Source organism: Saccopteryx leptura, chromosome 2 (genome assembly GCF_036850995.1).
Source record: "Saccopteryx leptura isolate mSacLep1 chromosome 2, mSacLep1_pri_phased_curated, whole genome shotgun sequence".
Taxonomy (NCBI): Eukaryota; Metazoa; Chordata; class Mammalia; order Chiroptera; family Emballonuridae; genus Saccopteryx; species Saccopteryx leptura.
The window spans coordinates 59,615,089-59,640,549 of NC_089504.1; the positions used below are offsets into that span (position 1 = coordinate 59,615,089).

The 25,461-nt window shown below is 39.4% G+C and overlaps 1 protein-coding gene across 3 annotated transcripts in view; it reads left to right on the top strand.

Annotated features, from left to right (window-relative positions):
- Window positions 1–25,461, top strand: part of DOCK8 (dedicator of cytokinesis 8) — a 246,704-nt gene that overhangs the window by 88,387 nt on the left and 132,856 nt on the right. For all 3 annotated transcript variants that reach the window (XM_066368042.1, XM_066368043.1, XM_066368044.1), the window contains 4 exons: window positions 2,347–2,559; window positions 15,730–15,815; window positions 19,518–19,584; window positions 22,364–22,513. In XM_066368042.1, the coding sequence (XP_066224139.1) occupies window positions 2,347–2,559; window positions 15,730–15,815; window positions 19,518–19,584; window positions 22,364–22,513 (516 nt within the window). The remainder of the gene's footprint in view (window positions 1–2,346; window positions 2,560–15,729; window positions 15,816–19,517; window positions 19,585–22,363; window positions 22,514–25,461) is intronic.

A 25,461-nucleotide genomic window follows, 5' to 3' on the forward strand; every position in this document is an offset into this window, starting at 1 on the left:
ACCAGGCAAGCCCAGGGTTTCGAACCAGCGACCTCAGCATTTCCAGGTTGACGCTTTATCCACTGTGCCACCACAGGTCAGGCCATAAAAAGTATATCTTATAGAACAGGCATACCGATCAATGGAATAGAACAGAAAACCCAAAAATAAACCCACACCTTTATGGACAATTGATATTTGACAAAGGAGATAAGAGCATACAATAGAGTAAAGACAGTCTCTTTAACAAATGGTGACCACCAACTTACACAATTCATAAAAATAAACTCAAAATGGATAAAAGACTTAAATGTAAGTCATGTAACCATAAGCATCTTAGAAGAAAACATAGGCAGTAAGCTCTCTGACATCTCTCGCAGCAATATATTTGCTGATTTAAATCCACAGGCAAGTGAAATAAAGGACAGGATAAACAAATGGGACTATATCAAACTAAAAGGCTTTTGCACAGCTAAAGACAATATGAACAAAATAAAAAGACAAACTACACAATGGGAGAACATATTCGACAATACGTCTGATAAGGGGTTAATAACCAAAATTTATAAAGTACTTGTAAAACTCAACACCAGGAAGATAAACAATCCAATCAAAAAAATGGGCAAAAGAAATGAAGAGACACTTCTCCAAAGAGGACATACAGATGGCCAATAGGCAGATGAAAAAATGTTCAACGTCACTAATCATTAGAGAAATGCAAATTAAAACTACAATAAGATATCACCTCACAACAGTCAGAATGGCGCTCATTAACAAAACAACACAAAATAAGTGCTGGCAAGGATGTGGAGAAAAAGGAACCCTCCTGCACTGCTGGTGGGAATGCAGACTGGTGCAGCCACTGTAGAAAACAGTATAAAGATTCCTCAAAAAATTGAAAATGGAATTGCCTTTTGACCCAGCCATCTTACTTTTAGGAATATATCCCAAGAACTCCACATCACTGATTCAAAAGAAGAAATGCACCCCCCATGTTTATTGCAGCATTGTTTACAATAGCAAAGATCTGGAAACAGCCCAAGTGTCCATCAGTGGACGAGTGGATTAAAAAGCAGTGGTACATATACACAGTGGAATACTATGGGGCCATGAAAAAGAAGGAAATCTTACCTTTTGCAACAACATAGATGAACCAGGAAACTATTATGTTAAGTGAAATAAGCCAGGCAGAGAAAAAAAATCATATGACCTCACTCATTTGAGGAATCCAATGAACAATGTGAATTGAGGAACAGAATAGAGACAGAGGCGGGATCAAAGGAACCAGAGAGAAAGCGGACAGATGGAAAGGGGATGATAGGATGGGATAATCCTTGAGGGAAGGGGGGAGGGCGTTGGGGGAGGGAGGCAAGGGGGATGTTGAGGGGAACACAGGGGAGGGGGGATGCATTCGGGGGACACTAGAATCTATGTCAACAAATAAATTAAAATCAATAAAATTTTTTAAAAGTATATCTTATAAAGAAGTTGTCTAGTAGTAATCCATTTAGAACTTTAGGATAACATTCTACCATCAATTTTATAATGTTTATAATAAATCCATCTATACTGTTACAACATATTGTTGATCATCATTATATATTCTTTGCCAAGTCTTTGGTTAGGTATGCAGTTCCCAATTTCCAAGACATTTCTAATGGAATAAAGCATTCACTTTGTAATTGCTTCAAGACCTTTTTTTTTTTTCAAACACACTGCAGCTTAATGTGGATACTGCTTGAATAGCAAGTATTTTTCCTTTTTTTTTTTTTTTTTTTGGTGTGTATTCCTGTAACTGTTACTAAAGTCCCATAGGAAAGTGTTCTCATACCCACAGCTCTGTCTCTAGAAAAATAAGATTCAGCTTTAGAGTTTATAAACAGTTTAATTTGAAAGGGTCCTCACAGATTATTTTATTTTCCAGTTTCAAAAACCAAGTTCTGGAGTCTAAGTTAAGATGAGGTGTCCCCCCCAGTCCAGTCTCCTTTCTGTTCCACCATTTACCAGTCTGTTCTGCTTGAACATGAGATATGAGCATGGCTCCTAAGAGGTTTGGCTCCCTATCTCCGGAGAACACACTAAAAACTAAGAGGAACATGGTACTGTTTTCAAACCTTTCCTCAAGGACAGGTTTACCTACATCTGGTGAGTCATTACCTGTTTCCTGGTGGGAAGGAGACATTTACTTTTAGGCTGCTCAGGCCAGGAAGCTAAGATATGATTCTTGTCAAACCCCTGGTTGGCTCAGAAACTCCTTGGGGCCTGATTCTACAATCGCACATTGGAGCAGTCTTGAGACATCCTAGCTTGTTTAGTTCTCATTTTAGAGCCACAGCCTCTCTCACAACGATGTGTCTTTTTTCACAGACTGGCCCCCGCCACTTAAACGTGCTTTGTGACGTGTCTGGGAAAGGCCCCCTCACTGCCTGTGACTTCAGCCTCCGCAGCCTGCAGCCTGATCAGCGGCTGGAAAACCTCCTGCAGCATGTGAGTGCCGAGGACTTCGAGAAGCAGAACGAGGAGGCCCGGAGGACCAACCGGCAGGCCGAGCTCTTCGCCCTTTACCCGTCAGTGGACGAGGTAGGTGTGACTTCTTTGGGCTGGAGAATTTCAGTGAAGACACAGAGACTCTCCGGGAAGATATTATTGTTCATTCTTACTGTATAGCAACACCACGTTGCTTAATTGTGTGATTTCTGAGGCTGTTTCTTTTACTAAGGCAAACCTGTGTAATAACAGAGCTAATTATTGATCAATTATACAAATGAGATTCCAATAATAACTAGGATTTTCATAGCACTTTACAAAACACTTTCACTGATATTATTTCATTTGATCTTCAAAGCATTTCGAGGGTCTTCATGCAATAATCCCACTCAGCCAATCAAACCATTCAGTTATTTGGAGGCATGTTTTGCAGTTAATCCTTTGAGGCAGATTACTTAAACTTTAATGTTCTTTGGTGCTTTGTTGAGATTTTTTTTTTTAATCTTTGAAAACATTCCAGCCTGAAATATCACAGCCATGCCCTCAATACATAGAAAGTTAGGATCTTGATTGTTTACTTCTTTATATATTGGACCTGATTCAGAACAATTTGATAATTTAGGCTTTGCCTGTGGTTACTCTTAGGCCACTTCAGATAGGATGAGGGATGACTATGATTCAAGACTGTTTCAGCTTTTTATACTTTTTATTAGGCTCTCAGTCTTCCCTTCTGCATGTCAGAATACCTACACTTCTGGGTCTTGCCAGAACAGATTACTGCAATGTCTCTGGTGTCCAAATTTTATTAAAAGTTCAGTTGCAAGGAATATAATTTGGGAAAATTTTGCATAAAAGATAAGCCATCCATCTATGTCTCTAAATATTTGATAATTTGATTTCTGAATCAACCAAGACAATCAAAGAGCCTGATTCTTACACCTTGTGAAGTTCCCACCCCTGAGAATTGTGTTACCTGACAGGCCTTTTGAAGATGACTGGTCAACAACAACAACAACCAAAAACAAAAAGAGATACAGCTGTCATGAAATATGATGTTGTGTTCATTATACAAATATGACTGAGGACATTGACCTACTTACCACCTGGCATCCACCTCAATAAGGATCCAAAAGGAAATTTTCCCTCAAACCTTCAGACAAAGAAGAATTGTTCTTCCACCGAGAAAATGTTTGCACTTAGAGATTAAGTACATCATGTAATCAACTCTCCTAAATTCTTCACTCAGTGTCAATTTTCTGTTCACCTCTTGTCAGTCAAGCAGCCTGTTTATTGGTGTCCTGAATTTACTTCAACTTTCTTTTTCCTAAATCTTACTTTCTACCTACCTTGGGTTTCTCCTCTCATTGTAGTCTTGTCAGTAGCCTCAAATCCTTTTCTGAATGAAGCAGATTAAAAATAAATGTGAATAGCCTGATCAGCGGTGACACAGTGGATAGAATGTCAGCCTGGGATGCTGAGGACCCAGGTTAGAAACCCTGAGGTCACCAACTTGAGCGCAGACTCATCCAGCTAGAGTACCGGCTGACCAGCTTGAGCATGGGGTGACTGGCTCAGCCAAAGCCCCCCAGTCAAGGCACATGTGAGGAAGCAATCAATGAACAACTAAGGCTCCAGCCATAACCATGAGTTGATGCTTCTCATCTCTCTTCCTTCCTGACTGTCTGTCTCTCTAAATAAATAAGTAAATAAATAAGAATAATGTAGACTGTGTTATCTCCATTTTTCAGATTGCAAAATAAGAATCAGCAAGGTTTAATAATCTTGTTCAAGGATCAACAGGTAAATTAAATTATAGGATGGAGACCTAAACCATTAACTCTGAATTTTATGTTTATTTATCTATATGTGACTACCAGGTAGATTGGCACACATAATTGAAATCCAAAGATGATACAAACAACCACATTTTATCTCATAAATTTTTAGTTTCCACCTACAAGTTTAAATTATTTTTTACCAAATTTGTCCCAGAAATATTAAGTTTGGCTCACTTGACCTTCAGTTGCATTTGTCTTCCTCCCAATTCCATCATGGAGGTGCCAGAATGTAATAAGGAGGCCCGACTTGGGCACCAAAAGAGAAAAAACAGTTAAAGGATGTGGAGAATACTTCCAGTGAGACATCGATTCATTCACGTTTCCCTCAGTGGATTAAATGGCTAATATCCTGTCTGGATTGATTTAAAGACTGAATCATAGACTGTTTTGAAGGAACTTTGTTTTATGGTCATTGAACAATGCTGAAACTCAGTTGAGATTGAAAGTTATAATCTAGAAGAGGTTCTAAAGGGACCCACTTTATTGAGTAGAAAGGAATGTATTGTAATTAGTGTACCAGTTATTTGTAAATTAGTATGTCTAAAATGCTTGAGTACCCTTATACCAGCCCTTTAATATGTTGTAATTGGACATACAGAAATAGCATTTGTACTTAATCCACAGAAATTCTGAGGAAGAAAGGTAAATTTCTGACCTACCATGAAATGATTACAAATGCTGATTTTTTATAGTACATTAATGAAATTGTTTTATATTATTATTAATTTATGTCATAGAGAGGAAAGTTAGAAGAGGGGTGAACTATTACATCCAAATTATTACTGAGTCTACAGGAGAAGTAACAGCAGAACTCAGCCACCAAGTTAGAGGAGGTGAGTTCTATCCCTGAGTCACTGAGTCTGCAAAAGGTGTCATCCATGTGTTGATCCCTAAGAAGGTGGCCACTCTACTTCAAATCAATTGAAGAGTTTGCATTTTGGTTACAAGTGACAGAACCCAAATAAAACCAGTTAAGAAAAAGATGGGGGGGATTTACTGGCTCACATCATATTAAAGGTAAGCAGAGGTAGAGGTGGCCTCAGGAGCCATTGAGTCAACGGTGGAAGCATGTCATCTCTCATTACCTTTTTTTTCTCTTTTTTTCCAAGTAAAAGAAGGGGAGATAGAGAGAGAACCCTGCATTTGTCCTGACAGGGATCCACCTGGAGACCCCTGTTTGAAGCTGATGCTCTGCCCATCTGGGGTCCATACTTGCACCCAAGCTATCTTAAGCACCAAAGGCAGAAGCTCCACAGAGCCTTCCTTAGTGCCCTGGGCCAATGCGTTTGAGTCAATCGAGCCATAGCTGTGGGAGGGAAAGAGAGAGAAAGATCGGAGAGTAGGAGGGATAGAGAAGCAGATGATCTCTTCTTCTCTGTGCCCTGACTGGGAACTGAACCCAGGACATCCACATGCTGGGCTGATGCTCTACCACTGAGCTAACTGGCCAGGGCTCTCTCATTATCTCTCTTTCACACACACACACACACACACACACACACACACGCAGGCACATACATACACACACACCTACCTCCCAGGAAGATGAAAACAAGTATCCACTAAAACTTTACATTTTCTCTACTGCTTCTTTGGGCAGAAGAATTATACATATTTCATATAACTGTAAAGGCTCAAGAAATTCATATAGTTAGAAGAAACTTCGGAAACACATTAATATGTAGACCTTGTATGGATCCTGCTTTTAAAAAACAACTGTAAAAAAAGTTAAGACAGTTGGGGAAATTTGGAACTGATTACATGCTTAGTGAAAACAAGAATTTTTTGTTAATTTTTAAGAGTCATAATGATATTACAGTTATGTGTTTTTAAAAGTCCTTATCTTTCAGAGAGTTGTACTGAAACATTTACAGATGACATTATATGATGCTTTCAGTCTCGTTTCTAAATAATCTAGTATTGAATCAGGGAAGGTAGTAAATGGAAGTAGAAATGAAACCAAGTTGCCTATGAGTTGAAATTGTTGTAGTAAGGTAATGGGTTTAAGTGGTTCATTACATTATTCTTTCTACTTATAAATGTTTACAATTTCCCAAATGAAAAGTGTTTTTAAAAAATGATTGAATCCAGACCAGAGGTAGTCTTATAAACCCGTGAGTGTCTTTATGTTGAGGTTGTTTTCCAATAAGGGGGACCTTTCTTCTCTGTTCTTTTTTTTTTTTTAATAATTTTATTTTTTTAATGGGGCGACATCAGTAAATCAGGATACATATATTCAAAGATAACATGTCCAGGTTATCTTGTCGTTCAATTAAGTTGCATACCCATCACCCAATGTCAGATTGTCGTCTGTCACCTTTTATCTAGATTTCTTTGTGCCCCTCCCCCTCCCCCTTTCCCTCTCCTTCTTCCCCCTCCCCCCCGTAACCACCACACTCTTATCAATGTCTCTTAGTCTCACTTTTATGTCCCACCTACATATGGAATAATGCAGTTCCTGTTTTTTTCTGATTTACTTATTTCACTTCATATAATGTTATCAAGATCCCACCATTTTGCTATAAATGATCTGATGTCATCCTTTCTTATGGCTGAGTAGTATTCCATAGTGTATATGTGCCACATCTTCTTTATCCAGTCATCTATTGACGGGATTTTTGGTTGTTTCCATGTCCTGGCCACTGTGAACAATGCTGCAATGAACATGGGGCTGCATGTGTCTTTACATATCAATGTTTCTGAGTTTTGGGGGTATATACCCAGTAGAGAGATTGCTGGGTCATAAGGTAGTTCTATTTTCAGTTTTTTGAGGAACCACCATACTTTCTTCCATAATGGTTGTACTACATTACATTCCCACCAACAGTGTATGAGGGTTCCTTTTTCTCCACAGCCTCTCCAACATTTGCTATTACCTGTCTTGTTAATAATAGCTCATCTAACAGGTGTGAGGTGGTATCTCATTGCAGTTTTGATTTGCATTTCTCTAATAACTAAAGAAGATGAGCATCTTTTCATATATCTGTTGGCCATTTGTATTTCTTCCTGGGAGAAGTGTCTGTTCATGTCCTCTTCCCATTTTTTATTGGATTGTTTGTTTGTTGTTGAGTTTTATGAGTTCTTTGTATATTTTGGATATTAGGCCCTTATCTGAGCTGTTGTTTGAAAATATCATTTCCCATTTAGTTGGCTGTCTGTTTATTTTCTGGTCAATTTCTCTTGCTGAGCAAAAACTTCTTAGTCTGATGTAGTCCCATTCATTAATTTTTGCCTTCACTTCTCTTGCCTTTGGAGTCAAATTCATAAAATGCTCTTTAAAACCCAGGTCCATGAGTTGAGTACCTATGTCTTCTTCTATGTACTTAATTGTTTCAGGTCTTATGTTTTGATCTTTGATCCATTTTGAGTTAATTTTAGTACAGGGGGACAAACTGTAGTGCAGTTTCATTCTTTTGCATATGGCTTTCCAGTTTTCCCAGCACCATTTATTGAAGAGGCTTTCTTTTCTCCATTGTGTGTTGTTGGCCCCTTTATCAAAAATTATTTGACTACATATATGTGGTTTTATTTCTGGGTTTTCTATTCTGTTCCATTGGTCTGAGTGTCTATTATTCTGCCAATACCATGCTGTTTTGATTGTCATGGCCCTATAATATAGTTTGAAGTCAGGTATTGTAATGCCCCCAGCTTCATTCTTTTTCTTTAGGATTGCTTTGGCTATTCGGTGTTTTTTATAGTTCTATATAAATCTGATGATTTTTTGCTCCATTTCTTTTAAAAATGTCATTGGAATTTTGATGGGAATTGCATTAAATTTGTATATTGCTTTGGGTAATATGGCCATCTTGATTATATTTATTCTTCCTAACCAAGAACAAGGAATATTCTTCCATCTCATTATATCTTTTTCGATTTCCCTTAACAGTGGTTTATGGTTTTCATTATATAAGTCCTTTACATTCTTTGTTATGTTTATTCCTAGGTATTTTTTGATGTTGTTGTTGCAATCGTGAAGGGGATTATTCTTTTGAGTTCATTCTCAAATGTTTCATTGTTGGCATATAGAAAGGCTATGGACTTCTGTATGTTAATATTGTATCCTGCGACCTTACTGTATTGGCTTATTGTTTCTAGTAGTCTTTTTGTGGATTCTTTGGGATTTTCAATGTATAGGATCAAATCATCTGCAAAAAGTGATACCTTTACTTCTTCTTTTCCAATATGGATGCCTTTATTTCTTTGTCTTGTCTGATTACTCTGGCTAGAACCTCTAGTACCATATTAAATAAGAGTGGAGAGAGTGGACAACCCTGTCTTGTTCCTGATTTAAGGGGGAAAGCCTTCAGTTTTGTGCCATTTAATATGATGTTAGCTGATGGTTTATCATATATGGCCTTTATCATGTTGAGATATTTTCCTTCTATACCCATTTTGATGAGAGTCTTAAACATAAAATTGTGTTGTATTTTATCGAAAACCTTTTCTGCGTCTATTGATAAGATCATGTGGTTTTTATTCTTTGTTTTGTTGATATGGTGTATTACGTTAACCATTTTACATACGTTGAACCATCCTTGAGATTCTGGGATGAATCCCACTTGATCATGATGTATTATTTTTTTAATATGTTGTTGTATTTGATTTGCTAGTATTTTGTTTAGTATTTTAGCATCTGTATTCATTAGAGATATTGGTCTGTAGTTTTCTTTTTTTGTGCCATCCTTGCCTGGTTTTGGTATGAGGGTTATGTTGGCCTCATAAAATGTGTTTGGAAGTATTGCTTCTTCTTCAATTTTTTGGAAGACTTTGAGTAGAATAGGAACCAAGTCTTCTTTGAATGTTTGATAAAATTTGCTGGTATAGCAGTCTGGGCCTGGACTTTTATTTTTGGGGAGGTTTTTAATGGTTTTTTCTATTTCTTTTCTACTAATAGGTCTGTTTAGGCTTTCTGCTTCTTCTTGACTCAGTCTAGGAAGGTTGTATTGTTCTAGGAATTTATCCATTTCCTCTAGGTTGTTGAATTTAGTGGCATAAAGTTTTTCATAGTATTCTACAATAATTCTTTGTATATCTACGGTGTCCGTGGTGATTTCTCCTCTTTCATTTTGGATTTTGTTTATATGAGTTCTTTCTCTTTTTTCCTTGGTAAGTCTTGCCAAGGGTTTGTCAATTTTGTTGATCTTTTCAAAGAACCAGCTCCTTGTTCTATTAATTTTTTCTATAGTTTTTCTCTTCTCTATTTCATTTATTTCTGCTCTAATTTTTATTATCTCCTTTCTTCGGCTGGTTTTGGGTTGTCTTTGTTCTTCTTCTTCTAGTTCCTTAAGGTGTGAAGTTAAGTGGTTCACTTGGGCTCTCTCTTGTTTGTTCATATATGCCTGAAGTGATATGAACTTCCCTCTTATAACTGCTTTTGCTGCATCCCATATATTCTGATATGTCGTATTGCCATTTTCATTAGTCTGTATATATCTTTTGATCTCTGCACTTATTTCTTCTTTGACCCATTCATTTTTTAAAAGTATGTTGTTTAGTTTCCACATTTTTGTGGGATTTTTTTCCTCTTTCTTGCAGTTGAATTCTAGTTTCAAGGCTTTATGATCAGAAAATATGCTTGGTACAACTTCGATTTTTCTGTATTTCCTGTGGTTGTTTTTGTGGCCCAACATATGGTCAATTCTTGAGAATGATCTATGTACACTGGAGAAAAATGTATAGTCAGTCACTTTGGGATGAAATGTCCTGTAGATGTCTATCATATCCAGGTGCTCTAGTGTTTTGTTTAAGGCCAATATATCTTTGTTGATTCTCTGTTTGGATGACCGATCTAGAGCCGTCAGCAGTGTATTGAGGTCTCCAAGTATGATTGTATTTTTGTCAGTTTTTGTTTTAAGGTCAATAAGTAGCTGTCTTATATATTTTGGTGCTCCTTGGTTTGGTGCATATATATTAAGAATTGTTATGTCTTCTTGATTCAGTGTCCCCTTAGCCATTATGAAATGGTCATTTTGTCTCTGAGTACTTTTGCTGTCTTGTAATCAGCATTATCAGATATGAGTATTGCTACGCCTGCTTTTTTTGGATGTTATTTGCTTGGAGTATTGTTTTCCAGCCTTTCACTTTGAATTTGTTTTTATCCTTGTTACTTAGATGAGTTTCTTGTAGGCAGCATACAGTTGGATTTTCTTTTTTAATCCATTCTGCTACTCTGTGCCTTTTTATTGGTGATTTAATCCGTTTACATTTAGTGTAATTATTGACACTTGTGAATTCCCTATTGCCATTTTATAGATTGCTTTCTGTTAGTTTTGTGTCTTGTTTGAGCCTTCTCTTTCATTTTTCTATCTTTTGTTTTTATTTGGTTGTATTCCATACATCTTTCCTCTGTTGGTATCTTTTTTAAATCATGTGCTTCTATGGTGGTTTTTTCAATGGTGGTTACCTTTAAGTAATGAAAAGGGTTCCTACCTTGTTCATTGCAGTGCACTATTTTGTGAGTACTTTTGCACTCCATCGTCCTTTGCTACTGTTAATCTCCATCCTCTCCCCCCCTTTCTTTTTATTGTTGTCAGTTTAAATTTGGTTTTATTGTGTTCTTGGTGGAGCTTTTACTTGTGGCTTTGTTTTTTTTGTTGTTGTTGTTCTTTGTATCTGATTGGAGAACCCCCTTTAGTAATTCCTGGAGTGGGGGTTTTCTGATGATAAATTCCCTCATTTTTTCTGTATCTGTGAATGTTTTAATTTCTCCTTCATATTTGAAGGATAGCTTTGATGGGTATAGTATTTGTGGCTGAAAGTTCCTCTCTTTCAGGACTTTAAATATTGGGGTCCACTCTCTTCTAGGTTGTAGAGTTTCTGTTGAGAAATCTGATGATAATCTAATGGGCCTTCCTTTATATGTTGTATTCTTCTTTTCCCTGGTTGCCTTGAGAATTTTTTCTTTGCCGTTGGTTTGTGCCAATTTCATTATGATGTGCCTTGGAGTAGGTTTGTTGGGGTTAAGAAAACTCAGAGTTCTGTTTGCTTCTTGAATTTGAGGCTTTAGTTCTTTCCACAGGCTTGGGAAGTTCTCGTCTATTATTTGTTTGAGTATGTTCTCCATTCCATTTTCTCTCTCTTCTCCCTCTGATATACCTATTATTCTTATGTTATTCTTTTTGATGGAGTCAGATAATTCATATAGGGTTATCTCATTTTTTTTAATTTTTGAGTCTCTTTCTTCTTCTCTCTGTTGTGCCTCAAGTTGCTTGTCTTCTATTTCACTAATCCTACCTTCTATCTGGCCTGTTCTATTAGCTAAGCTTGTTACCTCGTTTTTCAGGTCGTGAATTGAGTTTTTCATCTCTGTTTGATTTGTTTTTATAGTTTCAATTTTCTTGGAAATATATTCTTTGTGTTCATTGAGTTGTTTTCTGAGCTCCCTAAATTGCCTTTCTGTGTTTTCTTGTTTATCTCTGAGTATTTTTAGGATTTCTATTTTAAATTATCTGTCATTTAACTCCAAGGTTTCAAATATATTAAATTTTTTCTCCATAGATTTTTCCTCATCTAGCTGTGTTACCTCTCTTTCTTTTGTATCCATGATATTCAATTTTCTCTTCCTTAATGGCATCTGAGGGTGGTTTTGTTGATAGTATTAATGAGATTTAATAAAGAATAAAAAGTTAAAAAAATAATAATTAAAAATTGAAGAGTTGGGTTTTTTTTTAATTAATAATTAAATAAAGAAAAATAAAATAAAATTAAAAAGAAAGGAAATTATTCTCCCCCCTTCTTTTTTTCTCTCCTCTCCTCTCCCCTCTTTCTTGAGAAAATCTTGTGTTGAACTGTGAATTATATTGTACTAAATAGAACAAACAATGCCTGTAATGGAGGGCCTGAATTGGGGAGAAGTAATAAAGGGGCAAAAAAAAAACAGATAAAAAGGGTGTGTGGACCCACAAAAAGCAAATAAGGAAAAAATTTGGGTCAAGGATAAAATGATTTGCTTTTAGGTGTTGGTGGACTAACAGTTATGATGAAAGGAATAAAAGGGAAACAGGAAAATGGGGGGACAAATTAAAAAATTACTATTGTATTTAGTGGAACAAGAACTAGATAAAATGGAGAGCCAGGGATGGTAGCACTGCTAGTGAGTTAAAAAGGTGAAGTAAAAACCCCCCAAAATGCCACAAACATAAGTTTGAGTCCCAGATAAGATAATTTGTTCGTTATTGAGATTTGAATGAGAGGAGACATAAAGGAGAAAGGAAGAAACTAATATAGAGGAGAAAAGAGAGAGAGAGAGAGAGAGAGAGAAAAGAGGGAACCACTAAAAGAAGAAAGAAGAAAAAAGAGGAGAGAGAGAGAGAGAGAGAGTTAAGGGTTTTGGAGTGCAACCCTCATAGAGAGAAAGGAAGAGGAAAGAAAAGATAATGGGTGATGTAACAATTATGGGTAGTGTAGTTCAAGGAGAGGAGAGAGTAAGAACGGCAGAGAGTTAAATGACCAAATTGGAGGAGGGAAAAAAAATCAAGAATGAAGATAAGAGAAACAAACAAATATAATAAAATGGGATAGGTTATAAAGTCTGCGGATTATTCTTGATTTTGAGAGGTTATCTTCTTGCTTTTTCTTTTCTCTCCCTCTTCCTGGTCAGTGACTCTGTACCCCAGGTTCTGCCCCTGTGGCACGCTCAGGTAGAGGTTAGCAGTTGATAAGTCTCTATGGCGATGTCATGTATTGTGCTTCAGTCTCGTTGGCAGTCGAGGCTCATTAGCATTTATAGGCTCCGACAGTGAGAGAGTCCATGTTCCTGGAGCCTCTCTCCTAGTCTTTCCTTCCTCAATTAGTAGCCTGATAATCCAGCTATGGGGTTGCTGCTGCCTCTGCCTGGATAGTAAGAGGCTTAAAGAGCTGGCAACTCCCCACTCTATTCCCACTCAGCACAGGGCTCTGGGTAAGGCTCAGTCAGTCAGAGCTGCTAGCATAATCAGGTGGGGCTTCCGCCCACTCAAAGACATCTGGCTCTGCCACTCTGTCCGGTAACACGGGCGGGTACCCACTCCTGGGGCACTTGGAGGAAACTCTCGCTCACTATCTGTGCGCAGACCAGGATATCAGGGCGGAAGTCTCACACTCTGAGTGAAACCTCCGCCCGCACGGAAAAGTTCCAGTATTGGAATTGGCTTTCGCTCCCTCCCCATGCGCAGCTTTTTCAGGGCGCTGGGGTGGGCTGGAGGTTCCGCTTTTGGCCCACACAGAGGCCTCTGACTCTGCCCCTCTGTGGGATAACACGGGCTCCTACCCCTGAGGTGCTGGGAGGAATCTCTTGCCCACTCTCCGTGCGCGCCGACCAGGATATCAGGCCAGCCGCCTCACCCTCTGAGTGAAACCCCTCCCGCATGGAAAAGTTCCAGCGTTGGAACTGGCTCTTGCTCCCTCCCCATGCGTGGCCCTCTCAGGGCGCTGGGGCAGCCCGAGATTCCGCCTTCGGCCCACACAAAGGCCTCTGACTCTGCCCCTCTGTGGGATAACACAGGCTCCTACCCCTGAGGTGCTGGGAGGAATCTCTTGCCCACTCTCCGTGCGCGCCGACCAGGATATCAGGCCAGCCGCCTCACCCTCTGAGTGAAACCCCTTCCGCATGGAAAAGTTCCAGCGTTGGAATTGGCTCTTGCTCCCTCCCATTGCGCGGCCCTTTCAGGGCGCTAGGGCGGCCCGAGATTCCGCCTTCGGCCCACACAAAGGCCTCTGACTCTGCCTCTCTGTGGAATAACACGGGCGCCCACTCCCAGGGCTTTCGGAGGAATCTCTCGCCCACTATCTGCGCATGCCGACCAGGAGATCGGGGAAAATGGCTGCCCCACTTGTCTTTCTTTGTGTGGGTTTGGCACGACTGTTAGCTTGTATTGACTGAGTTGCCACAGGCACAGTTTTTCCTCGGCTTGGATCTCCGTGCCACAGCCTGGTTCGGCCGTTTGTGCCGCAGCCTGGATCTATTCACCCCCTTTGCCCACCTCAGTTTCTATATTCTCAGTTCCCAGTGAAAGCAGCCCTATTTAGGTTAGTGAGGAAAGTGGAGCATTTCTTACTCCCTATTTCCTTCGGGGTTTGATTATATATTTAGCCAATTTTTCACTCGACCATACCTTTGGGTGTATTGCGAAACATCTGGAAGCTCCAAGGATAGGTTTTTCTGTTTCTGGTTGATCTTGTTGAGTTTTGGGGGAGATTTATCGGTATCGCTTCCTACCGCGCCATTACTCTGACGTCATCTCCCCCTCTCTGTTCTTATCATCCTAAGTGGTCTAGGTTCCACAGGGGCTGTTCTGCTCAGTGCAGGCATCAGAATGGGGCCCTCTCTGAAACAAACTCAGCAACTCCACTCTGCAAGACGGCAAACTGATAAACCTGGGATTGGGCCTAGAAGGAGAGTAGAGATTAGAGTGGATATGAGTTTACCACTTTGCCTATTCCACCAAACTGGGTGCAGATTTGCCAAGAAGGTGACTTTACTATTTGTAAAAACGCTATGGTTGTTGTGGACTATTTGGTGAGAATCTCCCTTCCTTCATAGCCCATCAAAATACAATTAGACATGACTGTTTTTTAGACCCTTGTGAACTGCAGACCACTGACCAGTGTTTGGATAGCCTACTGCAAGAGCAGGAACTAAAGTTTATAGGGACTTGCCCTGTTTATCTTTGCATACATGAATATAATTAAGATACTATGATAGTTTAATTTGAATGCTAAAAGTTACAAATAGGGATTTGATATTTTTTCCTTAAGTCTTGAGTCCCAATGTGGTAAAAAAAAAAAAAAAAAAAAAAAAAAAAAAAACACAACAAAACAGGTATATCTCTTAATTTGTCATTACTAAGTCTTTCTCTATGGAAAAACTTTAGCAAGTTTTAGCTGGAGATATTTTTATAGAAGCTATAAATTCAACCCCAAATCTTTATCATCTGTCTAAGAAAACAGTGAACTGCAGAAGATACTGTATTATAGTATTGATGGTTTATAGCCTTCAGTGAACTATTCTGACTTTGATCTCAAGTCTGAAACACACATATTTACTAGTAAAGTACTTGGCAGGAGAAATATTTTGAACATGTACTTAGAGCAGCCAAAAATTTAAAAAAGCCAACAATAGGTATAAGATTTTGCAATGCCATCTGGTGGATGTTACTAAGTCATATCCATGTTCACACTTCCTTCCTTCCTCCCTCAGTCTCTTTGTCTTAAATGCTTAGCTTTCTGAAAGGAGAGAACGTTTGTTGTAAATGCTGACTTTGAAGCTTGGGGGTTGGATAACAAACTCTCTTGTAAATGTCAGTGTTATTCTGCTATTGGAAATAAAGCAAATGCAAGTTGAATTGAGCAGTGGATGGCAGCCTCCCCTTCTCTGGGTTAACTCCAACTGGAACTCCTCTAATGGAAATCCGTTAATGACTTTTTTTTACCATATGCTTAATAATAGGAAGATGCAGTGGAAATACGTCCAGTTCCAGAATGTCCTAAGGAACATCTGGGCAACAGACTATTTGTCAAGTTGCTGACCTTGAAGTAAGTATCAGTAATGGGAAACTACATGAAGGTTTATATTGCCTTTAAATACAAATGGTGTCAGAGCTTGAATCAGGTAGGGTCTCAGAGCTTGAACAATGGGCAGCTATGAAGTGTGGAAAGAGCAAAGTTTGAAATCAGTTAGATGTACATTCTCTTCCTACCAAGTCTTTGACAGTCTTTCTTCTATGATAGGGAAGGCAGACACCAAGGTTAGGCATGTCAGGTGATTGAGTGAACTGGCCGACGTTAAGAGAAACAGCCCTGAAAGCCAGTGGTATGCTGGAGTCAGCTCTGACTAGCCCATGACAGCTGACTGTGCTTCTCTTCCCGACTCTTTACTGAGTGAAGTCACATTGGTGATTGGAGGTTGGCCGTGGTGGAAATACCTACAGCCAGAACATGCTATAAGTGAGAACATTTTCTTTTTTTCAGAGACTTGTTTTTTTAAACACTTACCAGCATACCACTGTTGAAATAATAAGTGCAACTAAAACCACGTCTCAGAGCTGGGCAACTCTGAGAGAGCAATGGGGACTGCAGCAAACGATTTTAAAGGGGGCACCCAGGACCAATTCTTGCCGTCCAGGTAAACAGGCCCATTTTTGTCAATTGTCTATTGATTTCTTTTTCCCAAAGAAGCTGGAAATCCAGATTTTTCTGCATAATTTTCTGACTTATTCATATTTTCTCATTTCCTTTTTAAACACCACACAATTCAAACAAAGCGTGTCTGCAGTCTCCATTCATCTTATGGGCCAGGAATTTGCCACATCTTCTTTAAAGCAGCTGTCCCTAAGTTATTTAATTGTTTACTTTTATAGTAAAAAAAAAAAGTCACATGTCCTCTATGTATGTGTATATTTTGTAATTTTGTACTTGCATGTTTAATACTACATACATTATAAAACATACATAATCAGGAAATGTTGAAGGCTGAACTAAATAATTCCAAATAAACGATAGGATAATATATCCTCTCTGCAGGATCTTGGATTATGTTGCTTACCCCTGGATGCTTGTGCGCCTCTCTTTCCTCTTTGTAGACTATGACTTCAGAGAATTAGTTCTTTGTCTTCTCAAATCACAGAGCCTTTTGAAAATATTAAGTTGTAAATTCTCTACCTAGGCAAAAGTACAGAAGCATATTATTTGTATGCCCTATTAGAAAGGTCATCTATCTTTTGAGATCAATTCACAGACCCCTTAAGCAGCATCTGGTTTGTAATTAGGGCATCTGGATACTGGATTAAGGCTTTGTTTCAGCCTTGAGAACTTCTCTGGGATTTTGAGCCCTTTCTTGTGAATGAAGTTGTTAGACTTGATAGTTTCAAAGTTCCCACCTGTTATAAACTTCTAATTCTAATGCATAGCCCCCCTAGTTACTTTCCTTAGACCACCAGCCAGCATGACGCTCACCCAGTGTGGGTGATGCTGTAGCCCCTGCCCCCTAGCCAATTCTACCAGTAGGTTGAGAGGAGCAGGTAGGACCTTTTGTCTTGTACACAGAGATGAACAGCCAATAAGCAGGCTCTGTGTCAGGTAAGGAGTACAGAAAGGCAAACGCTAGCCCTGGCAAGCTGACCGGAGGGGGAAGCCTCCCAGTCTTTCAGCAGGAGGACTGAGTGGAAGTGGCTGTTCCGTTCCCCTCTGCGTCGTTCAGGAAGTCCACCCCATTGTCTGAGGCACTCACCCACCCCCACAGGATGCACTTTTAGATGCAGTAACTGTGCCATTTAGGATTGTAGGAATTCTCTCCTATGATGCTTATCACCAAGCCTTTTAAAACGTGGCCACTAAGATGGACATGCATTATTAAAAAAACAAAGTGAGACACTTGGCTTTCTCTTGATGACAACCGTGTAGTTTCTAGTGGTTTCCCCCTCAACTGCCAAAGCAGAAATTAATTAGCATTGAGGTGTTTGTTCAGTACACTTGGTCTGCTCAAGTGTCTGAAATAGTATCCGCCCCAACAGATACCCGCAAGAGAGATGGACTGAAGAGATGGTCTTAGGTATAACTACTTTGAGTAAACTGGTTTCAAAAAAAGGAGGCAAATCCTTTTAAGTAAACCTAGAATGTTAATAACAGTATTTTTTTTTCTATTTTGCATTTTAAATAGTAAAATCATTTAACTTAAAATGTAATACCATCTTAAGCAAAGTAACCTCAACTCCAAGGAGTCCTCTTAGTGGTGAAACTTTAGTGTGCATTAAATTTATCCAAACAGTTTGTTTTAAATGAAAGTTTGGAGAGACCTCCTACCACCATTTCCCCCCAGAGACTATATATAGTTCAGTAGATATTAGTTGGGACCAAAAAATTTGCATTTTGACAAACTCCTTATTTGCTTCAAAATGCTTTTTTCTGGGAACCACACCTGGAGAAATATTGGTCGAGAGAATTCAGGTTCTGTAATCAGAAGGGCCTGGGCTCGAAACCGGAGTGTGTCGGTTCCTAACCTGTGGCCTTTGGCAAATTACCTAAACTCTCTGAACCTCAAAAAACGGGAATAACATCTACATCACACTCTTGTTCTGAAGCCTAAAGGAACTGACGTGTAAAAACACTTATCACAGCATGATTGCAAGTGATTGACAAATGTCAAGTCTTTTTTTCTTCCTCTGAATCACAAAGAACTTAACACTCAGTACCTACCTAAGTAAATTACAGGAATATTCAGACCTTTGTGTATCAGAGAATGCACAATTAAATACAAATCAACCATGTCAGGCAGTAGCTGGTGAGCCTAGACACAAATATTCTTCTTAAAAAGTTGTCTTTTAAGGCAAAGCTATCTAATGATAAGGCCATCCTGTCACACATGCCTTGAAACAAAATTTGGCCTAATTTGTGTGACTTCTACAGTAATGTGGGTCCAGGGCGCCTGATTACTAGTGCTCTCAGCTGGCCATGTCCGACCGAGGTCATGGGTTGTAATTAACCTGAGAAACTTGAAATGCATATTATAGTGTGGCAGAGTTATACTTTGGGAATGGATTTTCTTCAAACCCACCATTTTTCAAGGGGAATAGGCAATTGGGGTTAATATGAGGGCTCCTCTTTCCAGCTGTCATTGGGTCCACACACCTCAGTGTTTATTAGTAGAGCTCACTCCCCTCCCCTACCTCAACTTAGCAAATAAATCCCCTGGCCGTGGAGTTGGGAAGGGCCATTCATGCACATCATAACCCAGTCTTCCTCTGGTGGTCTCACTATAAATGTAAGAAAAAGCAACTGAACTTTTCTTTTTTGACTTATCTGAAAAACCCCATTCCTTAGAATTGAATAATAGGGATTCCTATCATAACAGTAAAATGTAAACGGTAAATAAGATTTTTACCTAAGAACTCTGGATACACAGCAGCTACAATAGTAGGGAGCACAGCAGCTACAATAGTAGGGAGCACCACGCTGGATCAGACCAAGGGTCCATTCCGCCCGCTCTCCCTTGCAGTGCCACCAGCAAGCACCTTTGGAGAGTATGTACCACCCACCATGATCTCAAATGATTAGCAGTGTTGCATGGCCCTTTTCTATTTCTCCATTACTATCCTAGCGTGATTCTCATACGCATGGAGTTATCAAAATATTTCTGGAAACTACTTACATTGTTAACCAGTTAATATATTCAGATACTTTAAGAAAATTCAAAATTACCTAAGTTAAAATCATACAGAATTTTCTCTCTTGCCCTCACAGGTTTGAGATTGAAATTGAGCCTCTGTTTGCCAGCCTTGCCCTCTATGATGTCAAAGAAAGGAAAAAGGTAAGAAAGTGAAACATAGCCCATCCTCGAGGGCACACGTGTTTTTGATGAGTCCTTGGGTTCACTTTTGTAAATCTCCCTTCTGTTCAGCAAAACGACATCAGATTTGAAAGCAGATGACCTTTGATTCACCCAATCCTATTGCCTTTGCAGTTTTGAAGGAATGATCTGGGAACATTAGTCATTTTATAGCCTTTGAAGAATCTTTAAGGGAAAGCCTGCTGGAGGTTGGCCAGAGGATGGCTAGAAGCCTGGTTGAGATAAGAGACAAATGATGTAACAGTGTACAGAGGGCTACACGTGAAACAGAGCAATTTACATTTGTTAACAAGCTCAGACATGCACGTAGTGTTTCCTCATTTGGGGAGCTTTTTGCATTGGGAAGTAGACTCATCGTGATTGGAAGGTGTATGGTGCAGTAAAAGTCTAAATTTGCCACAGGGTGGAGACCTCACCAACTATAATGTGCCTTTAATTGAAAATAATTCAAGGACCTAAGACTTTTCCGTGGATGTTTACTGGCTAGTTATTTTGTAACTCCTAGAGAAAGACAAAAATAGCAAAACCAGAGTAAGATGGTTCTGCCCCCCTTCCCCCACAACCATTCTGTAGTTAAGGAAAAAGGCATCTCTTTCTTGAACAAATATTAATCACTGAGATTTCTGTTAGTTAGGGTAGGATAACTGCTAAAACCAAGACCCCCAAAGTCTCTAGTTTAAGGAAGTAATTCTGAAACTTGATTGTGCATCAGAATGACCTTCAGAGTTTCTGATTCGGCAGGTCTGTGGTGAGGTTTGTGAATGTGTATTTCTGACAGGTTCTGCTGAAGCCGCTGGTCAGGGGATCACATTTTGAGAACCACAGGCTTAAAGAAGTTTCTGGCTTTGTTTTATAACAATGCAGGGTAGGGGTGCTGGGTCAGCAGTGGTCTGAGCCCCTCAGTCATGCCAGCATCCAAGCTGGCAGTGGCTCCTCCATCTTCAATATGTGCTCTCCCAAAGTATCATAACTTTAGTCACTGACATTGAAGCTCCTGAAGAAGGGAAGAGATGGGTGAGAGTGGCCTGGATGTTTGACATATCATTTAGGCTCACAGTTCAGTTCTAACTGCAAGGGAGGGTGGTAAATGTAGTCTTTGCCGGGGCAGCCAATTCCCAGTTATAATTATCAGTGATGAAAGGGAGACCCAATTGTGCAGTGGCTCGTAAGCAACACTACACTGGTGAGTCAAGGAGCGCTCATGCTCAGAAATTTTTTTTTTTTTATAATAATTTTATTTTTTTAATGGGGTGACATCAATAAATCAGGATACATATATTCAAAGATAACAAGTCCAGGTTATCTTGTCGTTCAATTATGTTGCATACCCACCACCCAAAGTCAGATTGTCCTCTGTCACCTTCTATCTTGTTTTCTTTGTGCCCCTCCCCACCCCCTTTCCCTCTCCCATTCCCCCCTCCCCCCCGTAACCACCACATTCTTATCAATGTCTCTTAGTCTCACTATTATGTCCCACCTACGTATGGAATAATACAGTTCCTGGTTTTTTCTGATTTACTTATTTTGCTTCATATCATGTTATCAAGATCCCACCATTTTGCTGTAAATGTTCCGATGTCATCATTTCTTATGGCTGAGTAGTATTCCATAGTGTATATGTGCCACATCTTTTTTATCCAGTCATCTATTGATGGGCTTTTTGGTTGTTTCCATGTCCTGGCCACTGTAAACAATGCTGCAATAAACATGGGGCTGCATGTGTCTTTACGTATCAATGTTTCTGAGTTTTTGGGATATATACCCAGTAGAGGGATTGCTGGGTCATAAGGTAGTTCTATTTTCAGTTTTTTGAGGAACCACCATACTTTCTTCCATAATGGTTGTACTACTTTACATTCCCACCAACAGTGTATGAGGGTTCCTTTTTCTCCACAGCCTCTCCAACATTTGCTATTACCTGTCTTGCTAATAACAGCTAATCGAACAGGTGTGAGGTGGTATCTCATTGCCGTTTTCATTTGCATTTCTCTAATAGCTAAAGAAGATGCATGCTCAGAAATTTTAAAGGACCCTCACTACCTACAACATTAAAAACAAACTCTTTAGCTTCCATGCCTGGCTTTCTTCAGTATAGCTCACATTTGCGCTCTTTCCCTCTCTACCCTGTCTATACAGAGTCAAGCTGGTCTAATCTCTGTTAACTAAATCCACTCCAGGTTTTCCAGTCTCTGAGATATGTCTGTGCTGTACTCCCTCCCTGGTACACAGTCACCCTCCAGCTCTGCCTAGCAGAACCTTCTTCCAAGGCCCATCTGTCTCTCTCTAATTGAAGCATTCCTGATCACCCCCACTGAATGGGATCTCTCTCCCTTTGAAACTTCCACAGTGCTTTTTGTATGAACGTGGTCACTTACATTTTGCTCTTCCTGTAGGCGGTTACATATTTGACTTATTCCTCATTTTTCAATGTAAACTAACGGAGGGCAGAGGCAGTGCCCTGCTCTTCAGTGCAGTGCAGAGCACGTCACTGATATTCAGAAAGTGCGGGTGGGTTAATAAAAAGTTAAACATGTCAAGGAACATCTCGCAAATGAGTCCAAAATACCTAAGTTGTGACAAAATATGTATCAGACAGCCACTAGTCATGAACGATGCCTATGATTACATTTATTCCTTTGGAGAAATTTCTTAGTGGTTTTTCACTCATTTTTTTTTAAACTTGTTTAGATGATGCGAACAGCAAGTCTAACTGATTTTCCATTTTGCTATTCATTTATAGATCTCAGAAAATTTCCACTGTGACCTGAACTCTGACCAGTTCAAAGGATTTCTGCGTGCCCACACGCCCTCTGTTGCCCCGTCGAGTCAGGCGAGATCTGCGGTATTCTCAGTCACCTATCCATCCTCAGACATCTACCTAGTAGTCAAGGTAGTTAAACACAATCTTATTTGCACACTTCTCGTATTCCCATTTTTGCATTATTCCCATCGCATGTATCAGGTAAAAGAGGGTCCAAACATGTCCCTGTGTCTTCTGTGAGGTTCACTTTGTTTCCTTCTCAGCTTATCCTTTTTCCTTTACAAGCAGCCTCTATGATGAATACTAGGACAACTATGTGTTCGGGAGTCATACGGTCCTAGTGTTGAATCCTGGCTTTGCAGCCTGCTTGTTACATGACTTTGGGGGCAATTGCCTAACCCTGCCGAGACTTAGTTTGCTTCTCTGTAAAGTGGAGATAATAACACCACCCTCGGTGGGTAGTTGTGATTAAAAAATGAAGTCTGGGGCATAACAGACACTTCTTCCTAACCAAGAACAGCCCTCTCAGCTATCCAGCTCTGGTAGGCTGCTGCTGTCTCGGAGTTTCCTGATGTTGTTCATATTTTCCTAGAGGCCCATAGTTAAATGACCACAACACCAGGCTCTGACAATTTGAAATATGGGCTATGTTTCCAAGTTTTACTCTCCCTTTTTTATCACCATCTCACAGACTAGGTTATTCCTAAGGAGAATCAAAGATCTCTGGCTCAATTATATGTAGTAGAGGGGCCTTTCATTCTAGACTGTACTCTGCTGATACAAGAAAAACAAAGACTCCACATCAAAATACTGTTAGAAATGAGCAACATTGAGTATTTTACCTACCATAAGTGAAATGATTAGTTTCATTGACTCTTGACTGCAAAATTATTTAAAAATCAGGTGAATTGATTTTATGTACACGTACTTCCAGGTTTGAAAGCCATAATCTCATAAGTGCCCCATGATCCAATGAGAGTAGCATAAAGATTTCAATTTGAGTGACCTGGAAGTCACTTAACAAGTGGCATATGTCTTTCCATTCTAGCTTCCTTTCCTCCGTTTCACAAGACTCTGAAAGGCTACTATAGTTTGAAAAGAACGTATTTAAGCTTATGGAAGCTATAAAGTTCTGTTGCTAAAAGAGACATATCTATTACTGCCAAACTTTAATGTGTATCTTTTTTCTTGCAATAATACTTAGACATATAGAAAAATTAGCTTAAATTCAAAATTCTCTCTCAGTCTGGGAAACCAAAGAAACCCGTGTTAGTTCTATTGGAGAGCCAAATTTTTCTTCAAACTCCACTTCTCAGTGGATGACTTTACTTTGGTTAATCCATAGCCGTGTGCTAAATATCAGCAGTTACCTATGGATTACTATTACTTACTAAATATATTTTTAAAATTTCAAATGTATAAATGCACTCATTTTGCAATAAGAAACATTCTCTTAATTGTCTGGATGAAGTTAAGCAATTTAAATCTACTCATACAGTCGCTGGTTTGTTTCTGACCTGCTTTTCTTTTCTGTAAAGCCATCATATAGCTTCTTTTCCTCTAAATATGTAGTAAGTAGTGTTATGATATTTAGCATATCCATCCAGACAGTCACCATTCAATAAAGAGATGCTTCATTCTTATTTTTATTATCAGGGTGAACACCAGGATATTAACTGTATTTTAGGTAGAGTTACCCAGTTCAGTTTTGTATATAATATTGCGTTAAGAGGTTATTCCAGACTTAAAGGGTTTGTTTCTTAACTGAAGGATGGAGAGTCAAGATAAGAGTGAATCTGGTATAAAACTTTAAAAATAGACATGCCAGACATTGAACCAGCCTCTTCTGAATAGAGCAGAGGGTAGCCTTTTACCTTAAAAAGATTTCCAGATAATTCTGATGTGTTTCTTTCCCCTACCTACTATAGTTATGAGAACTCATTCCTTTTACATGTAAATCATGATGGATCATACAGTGGGCAGCTTGCAGCTCCTTCTCACAAAGTAGTTCAGTTGCCCCTGTCCAACTTGGTGGAGGGGATGGTATCTGCTGGTCTGGTTGAATCTGAATTTTCCCGCATCCAAATTCAGGATATCCCTTTCCTGTGGGTTCCACAATATACTAACATACTAACGTATGAAGCCATGGTATTCCCATTCCCTGCCTCAGGGCCCTAATGAAAAGGTTCTTTATCTCTGGTCAAAGTTGATTTTAAAGACCCCATTTTCATCCACTGACGGCATGAAAAAATTAGCTTCCTTCTCATTTGCTCTACAAGCTGCTAGGAGCTTCGGGAGAATAGGGACCAGGTTTTTTATGTTCACCAGCTCACCTTCCCAGCAGCCATCACAGGGAAGAGACCCAACAAATGTTTTTTGAATTAACAAAGAAGTGAATGCTTGCTGACTAACAGAATACCAGTCTCTATGTCAAGTGTTGTGTGTCTGTGTTCTCAACCTGGGTACCTACCTCTTAGGGGGCTCAGCCTTGTCTTCATGCTCTGACAAGGGGAAGGCTTTTCAACTTCTTTTGTGAGAAGAGATACTTCTTGCTTGCAGTCTCCCTGAGCTAGATGTTCATGGAGCAGTCCCCTGTCACATCCTTTGAAACTCCATTAAACACCCTCCATCACTAGGGTATTTCTGGTTTAAAGACTGCACCTGTCCAACTGATAATGTGTGCCTATTAGAATACGTTAACCCAGATTTCTTCTTCAAGAATTATGTCAACTAATGATACAGACAGACTAACAGGAAAAAATTGTTTCTTTTTCTCCTCAACATCTTAGTTCAATTAAATTTTGACTAGAGGGTTAGGAAACTTCAGTTTCTCCTTTCCTTTTTCCTAAATATAGTGCCAAATTTATGGCCAACCAGATCCTTTACCTAAAGCAAAACTGAAGAAAAATTTGACAGTAGCAGCGTTCTCACCTTACCAGCCAGTTAGCAGAGGGAAAAGCTGACTCTCCCACTGCTTCGGGTCTCTGTCCAAGACCGTTAGACCCAGAGGAGCGGCCCGAATAGGAAATACAGGGAGACAAGCACAGATCATTTATTCTGTTCACTTATTCAGTTGG